The sequence below is a fragment of the Amborella trichopoda genome, chromosome 6 (genome assembly GCF_054954075.1).
Source record: "Amborella trichopoda isolate Santa Cruz 75 chromosome 6, AtrichopodaSantaCruz75HAP2 v2.0, whole genome shotgun sequence".
NCBI lineage: Eukaryota > Viridiplantae > Streptophyta > Magnoliopsida > Amborellales > Amborellaceae > Amborella > Amborella trichopoda.
Genome location: NC_142341.1, coordinates 4,008,011 through 4,021,324, shown reverse-complemented (window position 1 = coordinate 4,021,324; position 13,314 = coordinate 4,008,011). Strand labels below are relative to the sequence as shown.

General features: G+C 35.9%; 1 protein-coding gene across 1 annotated transcript; it reads right to left on the bottom strand.

The window, feature by feature from the left end:
* Positions 1 to 9,982: 9,982 nt before the first annotated feature.
* Positions 9,983 to 11,357, bottom strand: DCI1 (delta(3,5),delta(2,4)-dienoyl-CoA isomerase 1). The gene has a single exon (XM_006844517.4). The coding sequence runs from the start codon at positions 11,095 to 11,097 to the stop codon at positions 10,255 to 10,257; it is 843 nt and encodes a 280-aa protein (XP_006844580.2). The 5' UTR covers positions 11,098 to 11,357; the 3' UTR covers positions 9,983 to 10,254.
* Between the last annotated feature and the right edge of the window lie 1,957 nt (positions 11,358 to 13,314).

Below are 13,314 nucleotides of genomic sequence, written 5' to 3'. Positions count from 1 at the left end.
CGATTCATAATGCATATCACTGTTTTAATTTTAATTATTTTTCTATAAATTGGATCATAATGAAATTTTAGATATGCGTACTAAAAAATAGGACGCACAAATAAAAAATATATAAAAAAATATTTCCCAAAATATAAAATAACCAAAATACCCCTGAAAAATGCCAAGGGTAGTTTGATCATTTTAAATTATTGGAAATAATTTTTTGATATTTTTATATGGTTCGAAATTATTTTGGGTATATACACCCAAAATTTCATATTAATTCGATTCATATAAAACAAATTAAAATTAAAATAGTGATGTACATTTTGAACCGCATGTAAATATATGACGGCTCCCATTTCACTTATTTACTATTTATTATAGCTGGCCAGCTGTTGTACTACTATTCATTAAAGAGAGAGAAGATAGACAATACCCTATTTTAGAAACAAGGAAAATTGTTTCATACGGTCCTTATAAAGGCAAGCTTTCTATGCTTCCCCTGCAACATAAAAGTTCTATCCTCCCCCGTATCTAACCGTCCATTATGAATGGAGGGCTAAGATTGCCTCAATCACAATGTCACGTCTCTATACTATTTTATTTTTAATTTTTTCTATAAATTATTTTGACACCAAATTTTGGAAGTCCATTCCTATATTAAACTCGGACTAGCAAAAAAATATAAAAATATATTTTCAATAAAATAAAATGATCAAAATACCCCTGAAAGTTTTAAGGGGTATTTTGGTCATTATATTTTATCAAATGAGAAGATGACACAATTTCATATTCATACAATTTGTATATAAAAAAACTAAAAATAATATACTTTGAGACGTCGGATCTAAGATCAAACGGTGAGTGGCTCTCTTGATCAAAATTGGATGGCTGGATGGTAGGGGGAGGATAGACAATATGTTGTAGGAGAAGCATAGAAACCTTTCCCTCCTTATAAAGCATCCATCTTAAAGATCGATGCAAATAGGTGGTCCACCTAAAAACAAATGTAATTAACAGTCCAAATGTTTTCTTAATATAATTATAATTTATAGTTTTAAATTATCATTATTTTTTTCATATTGATGATCTCCATGTTAAAGATTATATATTCTCTAAAAATTAAGATAAAATTATATTGAAAAAATATATTTATTGCCAAACACACATTTCTACAATATGCAGGCTGGCCGCATAGAAACCATGTCCTAGAAACAATCCACATTCCTAAAGAATATTAGAAACAATCCACATTTTTTTTTTGACGAATGAAAACAATCCTTACCACAATATCATTGTCTTGATATATTCAAATGGAGAAATATTAAAAAACATATTCTCTATTGATATAATGACAATAGAAGGCATTACCCTTTCAATTAAACGAGAGAGATTGGATTTATGGATACAACAAAGAAATACATCATGAACTATTACGTTTAACATGCAAGCCAACTTCATACAAAGGAGCACCCATCGAGATAATAAGGTAGACTCAATGTTTTAGATTTGTGATGTCGTGTACTGTTTTCGAGCACTTCTTTGATATATAATGTTTTCTGGCTTATATGGGTTGTATGTTGCAGCACGTAAAAGCCAAAGGACTAACAATGGCAAGATCTAAAAAGGTGCATTTAGTTTTTGAAAAAGCTCTTCCCACATTTTGTACTATTACTGTTTGAATACTCACCCGAGTCCACTTAGACTCAGCCCGATTACTCGGCCACGTTCGATTCCTAGAACTGAGTGGTCCGGAGTTTTATGTATAACTTAGAAATTGAAAGGAATCCCCCAAAACAGAAAAAAAAATATATGGGATTGTTGTATAAAATGTGGATATATAATTTGGATCTCCATTGACAAAGATTGGTGAGTTTTTTTTTTTTGGTCATATTCCCTATTTTCTCTTTTTTTTTTCAAAAGTCCCTAAATATAAAACAAATTTCTTTAAATATATTTTTTATATGCTTTTTCAGCTTATTTATATTTTATTAGGTTGCTTTTGGTTTAATTATAACTATACTACTTTTATTTTGTTAATGATATTTTTCTGAACGAGAGAGACTGTAACCTAAATAGGATAACGTCTAAATTAATAGTTTTAGTTGAATGCTCATTGTGTTTCTATGTACTCTCTCTTTTCATATTTACATCATTAAATTTCATGTTTACATGCAACGCACATGATCCCACTAATATATATCAAGCAGAACGAAAAAATCACTCTTAAATAATTTTTTCTCATAAAAAAAACAACAAAGATGGAGGCAAAAAGCATTTTTCAACCCCTAAATTTGGACTGGTCCATTAACTTCTGAATCAGTGACCGTCTAGTTATTGAACTAGCTAATTCATCAGTTCAGTGGTGGTTCAAATCTGTCTCTCTCACTAACTCTCTCTAAACCGTCCAACCTCATACCCTGCTCCCCTCTCTATTCCGCACCCAGTTCTAGTATTTTGCCTGAGCTCAAGCCCTGTATAAGCCCAAATCCTCTCATGGTTGCTGTCTCACTGACCCCAAGCCCTCAAGCCAAGAAGCCAAGGGCTCTCCTCTCCGCCCAAAGTCAACAATTTGGACCTCAACAATGTGCTCATTGTAGTTACACTGCTTTTTGTGGATTTGGATTTATTAGTGTTGACATAAATATTGTCTTCATGAGATTTAGCAATTTATATTTAGGTGAATGACTTGAAAGGGAATATTTGTGTTATGAAGTTAATTTTTCATGTGAGCCATGTACAGTCGATGCCAGTAAATTTTTATGATTCTCTTTATCTCCCATATCAGACCACCCCCGTTTGAAATTTTTTAATTATGAAGCCATTCAATTTCTCCAACATTGGACCACCCCATACTTATCATTTTTTAGGTATGGACCACCCCATACTTAACAGCACTCCGATGTCGGGGAGCACCAAAATGCTCATGGGCGCTACGGGATTGGACATCTGCCGATACACCAGGGTAGCTTTTCCTCGTCCTTTGGTTAAAGCAAGGAGGGAGCAGTAAGACCTTCAAGGGGTACGGGAAGGTTGTCTATAGGAAGTTGTGATTGTGGTTATTAAGATTACGCCAAACAGCCCACTTTTCTCAATGTGGTAATCTAATCACAACAAACACTGGGTTAAAACCTAGGGATGGACATTGAGACTTCATTTTAGTCATAGAAAACCCTTAAAAGATAGGGAGTATGACAGTGGCCAAACAACTACAACCCGTAGATTGCGGACGAACAGTTCATTGACTGTCAACAGGCATCCGATATTATAGAACACTGGAATTATTGGAGATTTCAGGACACTACCGAGAGTCTAGATCGAGATCAAATTTGGTGTATCATTATAATACGTGGAGTATGATCTTTAGTATGAAGATCATAGGCTACAAACACCCCTGGGGCACTTTAACTGCTGCACGGATAGTTAATAAAGGAAATGAATTCGAATCGCGATTAGATAGGTTGAAAAGGTCATCAAAATGGGGCTAAGATTTAATCTACATGGCCTCCCAGATGCTTTCTAGAAAACAAGGCTTTTTGATACCAGATGCCCGAGATATGAGATTTCAAAGTTGGAGACATGGTGGCCAAAAAGTAGGTCAATTTACAAAGACACTATTGGGGAATGATATCTGTAGAGGCCAAAACTTGGTGGAATGATGTGGACATAATTCAAAATTTCAAGTCATTTTGATATCATTTGATACCATTTTTTTAAAGATCCTTGAGGGAACACTGTTGGTGACCATACCATTCATCTACAACACTGAAGCTCTATTCAATGCTCAAAAGACAACATCCAGGATGACCTACTGCCATTCTTTGAGTCATATCTCCAAAATCCTATGGTGAAATGAGCTAAATGTATGATTATAAACTCAAAAGAGGAAAAGTACGCAGAAAAGAAGAAGAAAAATATCAAGACCATGGGTGTATCATGCCCGTATACTGTATGCAGTGACAGAGTCTTCACTTTTCTTCTCCTCCAAGCTCCTGTTGCCTTCAAGTGAGTCTGTTTGTGAGTACTTTCTCTCTCTTAATGTACACACTGCAGAGACTGTCATGCTATTGATGGTTTCTCTCTCTATACGTGTAGGAAAATGTTTTGGGATGGGTAGTAACTCTCTCCAAATACAATTTTGGTTATGTTTGTGTAAGAGTTTAGGGATCAGTCCCCTTTTTACTGTTGAGAGAGGCCCTTTTATAGAAACTTCATTGAAGATAATATTGAATTTGTAGAACCTTACCCAAAGATTAGGTGGTTGAAGCCACTCTTTCACATATTGGTTACATGGGTAAGGTTAAATACTATTTGAATTCAAATCTACAACCAAAGAGCTCAAATGGATATGTTTTCGTCCCCTTTAAACCGTATTTAAATTTGAACACAACGCAAACTCATTTTGACCAAATCTCCCAACAAGAAAATATAAGAATTTTGTTATTTTTGTGACTCCTTTGGTCAAACCCGTCTGTCTATCTGAGCATGTTTCACTTCATGGGTAACACTCTGGTGAAGGGACTTTTAGTCCTGAAATTTGGTGTGGAGATAGACGACTCATAGTCATAGCGGAATCGAATGGTCCATGGCTCACCTCATATCAGTCAATAACGAGGGAGATATATCTCGCCAAAGTTAATCTTTTTTTGTTTTAGAGCTAAGCACCAAATCGGACCATTATGAGTTGAATCGCTTTCACCACATAAATGTATTAACTATGGGGGCTGGACATGTTATAGAAAGGTCATGAGGGGCATCTCTACTAAATTTGGTGCTAAACTCTTGATATTCCTAGTGTAGTGAGGGTCTGGCAATTAAGTTCCAACACAATTTGATGACGGGTGCTTCAGCTCCAACAAATTTTATATGAGAGACTTCTATGATGTTACCGAAAGGGTTGATAGGGAGTTGAGTCAGAAATCCAATGGTTCAAGTCTCGTAAGAAAGCTCCTTATAAATTGAGAGAAATCTTGGTCTTAGTGACTAGAGGATATCTTAGCTTGTGTGTGTGTCCAACAGCCAACAGACATAAGCCTTGACTTCTAATGAGAGGTCAAATAATCTCCAAATGAACTAAAACCTTGGGAAGAGGATTACCACGTATCGTGAGAGAGTCAGTCGGTCATGAGAGGAACATCCAATCAGGGCATATCTTGATAACTAGTGAATCAGGAGATGCATCAAATGACATCCAATTTGTATGATTTTTGGACTAGAGGCATATAAACCATTATGATATAATTTGATGAGGTTCTACAAAGGTCCGGTTGTCAAACCCTTCTCGACGAATGTGAGTATTCAAGACATATCAGTATATTTTCAAACTTCCCCAATATCATGTCAACAGGCATATAATGGTCATAAGAACATAAGTCCCATAGCTTGGTCTCCTATTTTGGTAGTCATTTGAGTGGATCCGGCCGTTAAAGCATACGGTGACTGACTATCAGGTCTTTGAAGGCTTATTGAAGCCCTAGATGGCAAGTCCTTATTGTATTATTTGAAGTCTATTTTGCAGAGATATCTTGAATTCATGTTTATACACCTCTTATGGCATTCCTCCGTCTATCAAGCCTATACGTGCTGAATGGTTGTTTGAACCTGATTCATCCTATCCTTAAGGTTAGTACTAGTCATTGATTGCATATATCCCCACATATTTGGTCATTGAATTGTGTCTAAAAAATACACCCAACACATGGTACATAATGATCACCGAGGAGAAGTAATGGAGGAAGGTGAATAACATGAGAGTGATATCCCAGTGTAGAGTGATGTGGGGCAGAGGGAAACTTGTGTATGAAGTGCCACCTAGAGATGAACTTAGAATACCCTCTAGGTGATATAAGCCCTCAAATAAGTGTGATGGATCTACTTTGAACTAAAACGTTGCACAGAAGCTAATGCTCATAAACACAAAGGAGAGTGGAGAAAATATCAAACGAGGGGAGCCACACATGTGGGGCAAGGGGCACCCAAGTGAACAACAGGTGCCATGTGGTTGCCAAGTCACTCCATGTGTATCACATGGGTGTGATGTGGAGAGCATAGGGTGGTGCCCTTATTTCGTGTTTGGATGGGGAGTTAGTGGAGTTATGTTTATTAAGGTTTCCTGAAGCACTAGTGTAGTCCCTCAGATTTGTGTGTCGCGAAGGATCTAAATATTTTCCTTATTTTGAGATTCATTATCCAATAGTGTTTTAGATCTAAAAGATTTTTATAAGATATTAATATTTCATTGCACAAGTGTGCGAGCTATGATACCAAGTGTGTGATATATGATGCCAAGTATTTGAAATATGACACTGTGTGTGTGGGCAATGACATAGAACCGAATTTCGAGATTTAAATTTTAAAGTGAGATGAAAAGTTTAGATATTTGAGGGGCATAACATTCTCTTGATTTCATCTCTCACAATTATTTTAATTAAAGGTAATTTTGAAATGAGTTGGGCTTAAAGGGCATAAAGGTGTGATAAATCACCATATATAAAATAGTAATTTTATGAGTCGTATGACTAGGATCTAAGCCCTCTCACCCCTTGCTGTCCTTAAATTTAATCACAAAAAGCCTCCATACTTGAACCATTATAGTATACTCTACACGTTTACAGTAACAAAGAGTAGCCCATAGAGAGGCATATGCTCCCTACTTCTTGCCTTAGACATTTGAGCGAAAAGATAGTAAAAGAGAGAGATAGTGAGACTAAGAGAGAGACATACCCCATCACTATTGGAGCTAGCTTGGAGAACACTTAAAGGGCTTTCTATCACCTTCACTTGCCAATCCTTTCTTGTTGTAAATCCATCCATAACATTAAAGTGCTTTCCTCTAAGTGCTTCTTCGAGTTAGTTTAAGTCATTCCATGCTTGATCCACATGCCTAGTTCATCATGGCTTCATTTGGTATAGTTTTCACTAAGTTTTACTTAGTTTTTCATGGCTGAGATTTTATGAGATTTTGGATTATATATCAGTGAGCTCAAGTGCCTTTAGCATGCTTCAAAAGCTATTTTCACTAGCTTTACTATGCCAAAAATATTCCAAGCTAGCTTGATCATTCCAATAGAGAGCTCTCTCTCTGTCTCTCATTGCAATTTTTCACGAGAGATAAGAAAAAGAACATAGGTTGAAGAGGAAGGGTTTAGATTCTCTAGTATGGTTCCTATCTGACTAAAGAATGACTTGGTTCCTATGTGACTAAAGAATAACTTACTTTGAGAGAGAGAGAGAGAGAGAGAGAGAGAGAGTTCCTGGATGACTGAAGAATGACTTGCTTTGAGAGAGAGGTCACTGATCTAAGATGTATAAAAGTTTTAAGGAGAGCTTGACAGGGGTAGGAATCTTAGGGATAAATAAGGTCTTTTCTCACAGCATATTGAATTATGTGAAATAAGGTGTCTCAGCACAAGATATTATTTAAACAGAAAAAAAAATGTTGTTGTTGTAGAGGAGAAGGGAGGTGGGATTGGTTTAGGGAGATTGGAAGCATGAGAGAATAGTGGATTGCCATTCTGTGTACCCCAATATTATACATGCTTGATTGTATTGTGATTTTCTGTTCTAGTATTGTTGCATGGCTATATAATTGTTTTATTTATCAATTTCCAGGTTCCACATTTATTTGACCATGGTAGTTAAAAACCTAAAAATTAGAATCTTTGACCCTAAGGACTGAGTTACAATCCTAGAATTTTGGCACATTTGAAAATCTGGACCAAATTTGTTTCTGATTGAAACATAACCAAGAGAACAGTATCTATTATTGGGAATTCCTTCCAAACTCATACAAACTTGCCAATAATAAGCTATACATCCTTCACCAAAGACCCATATTGTGTCACTGGTAATCTGACTAAGCATCGTCAAATCTCCAGGTATGAGTATGAGGGCCACATGTTCAAATTCTCACCTAACCACCTCCCTATATTGGTCTAAAATGAAATTGGACCAATATAGATTAACAAGATAGAGGTAAGATTGCTGAGATAATGTCTTGGGCTTCCTAATGTTTTGCTGCTGCTGGTAATGGAGCAGAACAACTTGCCGCCACCAAAGGCAAAACGGAGAACAAAGAGAATATCAGGCAAGAAAAGGGATTGGAAATCATGGGCACATTATGGTTGAGAATGGGCTGGGTCCTTGGCGGTAGTACCAACGAACCCTATGATGAAGTCTCTGACTCCATTCTCACTAAAAGGTAGGAGGCCCAAATCCCCACTGGCTTACTTTACTTAACCAAAAAAAATTCAACCATAAAAACAAGCATGTCTGAATGGATAAGAATACATAGATAATATATAATCATTGTCGCCAGCCAAGAAAAAAGGGTTGGAAATCATGGGCACATTATGGTACCTCCCTTCTTATTGTCTCCAAATTCCTTCCCTTCAAACTTTAGCCCCAACTGCATGTCTTCCTCACTATCCAAGTCTCCAAGATGTGTCAAAGTATTTCCTCAGCTTATTACGGTTTTAGACTCCAAATTCCTTCTCTTCAAACTTTAGCCCCAACTGCATGTCTTCCTCAATATCCAAGTCTCCAAGATGTGTCAAAGTATTTCCTCATCTTATTACGGTTTCAGAATAAATGTAAATTATGCTGTTATCAGTCTAGTAAGGGATCTTTAGGATTGAAGTATTTGCCCTTGTCTCATTTGGGTGACTCCCTAATAGCATGTTTAGGGATTGAATCCACCACGAGCTCCTATCACGTAGTTGTCTAGACTCATGGCGCATTTGTGGCACATGTGTGACACTTACCTGGCAAATATATCGAGAACTCTATGCTGTATATTTAAATTCACTTTCATGAACTCTCCCCTGAAAATCGTGTTGACATAGCTTCCTAGAGTGAGAATATCTAATTTCAGTAACCATTGGCTCCACATATATTTATCTAATCCTAACCTCTGCATTAAACTAAAATCATCGAAAACCAGTCAAACATATCCAAAATGACCAGAAGCGTGTCATGAACTGAACTTGCCCAGAGCCATATGGAAATCGGTACATTCGAAGATATCTGATTATTAGTGGTCATCAAAGTACACAAATAATCCTAAAACGTAATAAAAAATCTAAAACTTTGAATAAAGATCTCCAGAACTCTGAAATTAAATGAATTGCCTGTTTCTTCAACCGAAACCAAAGCATCAGCATTACCTGGTTCACTGAGATTTGAAAATCAAGCTAAAATCAAGAATCCCATTTTATTATCAAATGGTATCCACAACTTATATGACCTAAAAGAAAGAAAGACGCATCAAAACCAGCATTTTCGTGCAACCCGACATGCACAGTTCAGCCAAACAAGAACCAATATTAAAACTTTGCAGAAACAGAAACAAGAAATAAAAACTTAATGCTTCACAAAAGAAGCATTCTCCCTGCAGTAAAACAGGGATGTCCCTTTGCAGATATCCATTCAATTACCACATTTAAACCCAAAAAGGAGATAGAATAACCATTTGCAGTAAAACAGCAATGTCCCTTTCCAGATTTCCATTCAATTATCACATTTAAACCCAAAAAGGAGATAGAATAACCATGAAAGAAGAAGTGGGAAAGAATAAATCTAAAACCTTAAAGCATGGCAAGGACATAGTAGCAAGAAAAAAAAGATAATGTCAATAAATCAAACATCAAAAAGCAGTATTTTCTAGTAACCAAGAAATAATTCAATTGTTCACATTGAAAGACTAACAAATAGCAATCTGCTAACTTCAGAGCATGGTTTGGCTTCCTAACCTTATTGTAAGGTCCTTCCCCAGAATAGGAAACAATTTTGTAATTGGATTTTGGTTAAGATAAAGTGAAATCCTTCCACTAATCATAAAAACCAGTATTTACCAATAGACATGCACTCCATAAACAATCACCAAAGCCACTATTTACCGGTAGACATGCACTCCATAAACAATCACCAAGTTATCCCTCTAAAAAGGAAAATAAAGATAAAAGCAATAAATACATTCAAATTATCCTACAAAGTCACATAAATTCAATTTTAACATATTTTCATTATCCCACATAAATTCAATTTTACCATATCTTCATTATCCCAGAACGACAAGCTTTCTTACAGCTCCATAAAAAACACCTTATAAAAAGGGACAGTTTTCCCACTAACCAGTTAAATAACTTAAATTTCATCAACAAAAAGTGAAAGAAGAAAGAGGAACATTATATCTTTAGTAATCTCCATCAAGAAAAACTCAAAGAAGAAAAGGAGCATTACATCTGTGTTAATCTCCATACCAAAGCATTCTTACAGCTTTGCAAACACAGGCTTCCTCTTCTGAACACTAGCTTCAACAGCTTCCTCCAAATCTTTTGACAATAACATGGCTGAATTCCAGGTCGCTACATAGTCCAAACCATGCTCAACCCCCAGTTCTCTCCCCTTAAGCATCACTGCTTTGGTCCCCATTAAAGCCATTGGGGACTTTTCTGCAATAGAAGAAGCTAACTCCATCACCCCTTTCTCCAAATCATCTCTCGATTCAAAGACCGTTTGAACCAAGCCCAGTTTCTTAGCTTCGAGCCCATCGATTCTTCGACATGTTAAGGCTAAATCCATGGTGTTTCCATAACCAATCAAATAAGGAAGTCTCTGAAGACTACCTAAATCAGCTGTTAAACCCAAATCCACCTCTTTTACAGAGAAGAAAGCTTGTTTGCTACAGAGCCTGAGATCACAAGCAGTGATCAAGTCTACTCCCCCACCTATACAAGCTCCATGGATTGAAGCTATAACAGGCTTTCGACAAAGCTCGATAGCTGTAATGGCAGACTGCATCTCTTTAATGGCCCGCCGAAGGGCCTCTCGTGCCCGACCTTGGTCTTGGGTTTGTTGGTTTTGGAGAGATTTCAGAGAAAGAATGTCTATGCCGGAGCAGAAGTGGTCGCCATTAGAGGCTAGTATGATGAGTTTCGCAGATGGGTTTTGATCGAGGAGAGAGAGGGCTTTGGGGAATTCCGTGAAGAACTTGGGGGTGAGGGCGTTTCTTCGAGATGGATTGTTGAGGTAGAGAAAGAAAATACCAGAATTTGGAGGCTCGGATTGGGTCACTTTCAGGGTTTCGAAGTTCATCGCGAATTGAGGTTCCATGAATTTCTTGAGACACAGAGCAAAGCGGAAAGCAATGGAAAAACAGATAAATCTTTGGGTAGAAGACCAGAGAGGCCGACAGCGCTTTGGTTACCAATACTTATTTTCGGTAACCGTGAAAATATTAAAAACATTTTCACGTAAAAAACTTCCTAAGTGATTGGGAGTTTTTTTTTCGCACCAATTTATTTCACATTTTTTTTAGGGTGCTGTTTATTCAGAGCGAGGTTCTAAACCATCAAAATCGAGCGCACCTTCTAATAGTGTCGAGGAATGTGGTTTCAGTTAGAAAATTTTTTGGATAGCTTTAACTATTTTTTCATATTTAATTATAAAATTTGAAAGTTTAAAAAAAAGTGCAGATCGAACAATGAAAATTTGAAAATCTTAAAAATTGACGGTCCAAAAATGCGTTACAAGATACATTATTTTGAAATTTTGAAATCCATTTTTTTTCTCATGTCCATGCATTTTGATGTCAAAATTATCAATTTGAGGATAGTTGGCATCAGAACAATCTTTTCCAGTAAAATTTTTGACATGCGGCTTAATTTGATTGTTTAGAACCTCGCACTTATATAAATTTTTTTTTTTTTTTATACATAAAAGTTATATTCAATCTTCGCATTATATATCCCAAAATTTCCTGAAGTTAATGTTTGGTACTTGTGAAAAATATTTTTTTGAAAACACTTCCACATAAAAAAAACTATGCCAATTGATTGGACAACATTTTTTTAACATCAATTGACAATCAATTAGTGTGAAAAAACTTCACAAAAATACTTTCACGCATTCCAAACGAGCCTTTAATCACATTGGAGTTTTTTCATGTGAAAATCCTTTTACATAATTATTTCCACACTTGTACTAAAAGATTTCCCCTTTCCTATGGACGATAGTATACATTTTCTCCTTCGGGCAAAATACATGTGATGGATATTTTTTGGATCTCAAAATTTGGGATGTTGTTTTTCTCGGCAAATGCATTATGAAATAAACTCTATATGTACTAGAAAAAACTTATGCGTCAAGATCGAATAGAAACCGTCTAATTTTTTAAGGGCTAGATTTAAATGTCGCAAAACTTAAAATTCAAATGTTTTATTTAAAAAATAATCGTTTAGTAGTTTTTAGACTAAGAAAATTCTAAACTAAGACGATTCTCCTAAGTAGCTGTTTTGAGTGAGGAAGGAGATGCACAGTATCCTCCCTAGGGATCACAATATATGCATTCAATAGGAAAAACATACAAAATGACTATTTTTTTAAGGGCGCGGTATGTATAGAGCCGAAGCTCTAAACAAGCATATTAGAACTCACCTTCAAATAATGTTGAAAAATGTGGTCTCAATACTGGAAATCTTTATGATAGACTTAAAATATATTTTCACATTTAATTATAAAATTTAAAGCCTAAAAAATAGTGTAGATCAAGTAGATCCAAAAATGCATTACAAGATGCACTATTTTCAAAACTTGAAATCCATTTTTTTTTTCATATTTACGTATCTTGATGTGGAGATGATCAATTTGAATATATTTGGGCATCAAAACGACCTCTTCTGGTGAATTTTTTGCGGTGGGCTCTAATTTGATTGTTTAGAGCCTCGGCTCAATATAATTTCTTTCCTTTTTTTAATACAAGAATAGCACAATACTATTGCCCATCATATTATTTCAAATTGGGTAATAGTAAGTGTGTGACTGACAAATCTCAAAGAAAAATAAATTCTCAAACTTTATCACACGACCCAAAGCTATCCAATTCGGCACCCAATGGCTATAAGTAATCGTGACATTATGGACCTGTTTCTTTGCTTCGGCTACCGGGTTTTTTCATTCAACAACACTAAGTGGAAGTGTCATATATATTTTTCCTTGCACGTTTTCCTTAATCTCTCTACGGGGCTGGCGGTTGAGCTGGGCCACTTTTTATGTCCCTAGGTTTATTTTTTTCCCTTTAGTATAATTTGTTAAAATAGTGTGTGCTTTTTCTGTGTATTTTGAAACTAAATTAAAAGAGTCAAGTAAAGTATTAAATTGTTTATCCCTTTCGGATAATCAAATAAATTTCCACTTTTTCTCTTCTTGAGTTGGTTACGCCGAACTCCGTCGTCCTTTCCACCTAAGGGACTGGACAGGCTCGAGCAAGGGCTACCCTAGACTGGCTCATTGCCAACTAGCTTTTTGGTTAGATTTTTTTTTTTTTTTTTT

What these genes read in the sequence shown, in the direction of transcription:
- DCI1 (XM_006844517.4), bottom strand. Translation starts at nt 11,097, where the DNA reads ATGGAACCTCAATTCGCGATGAACTTCGAAACCCTGAAAGTGACCCAA.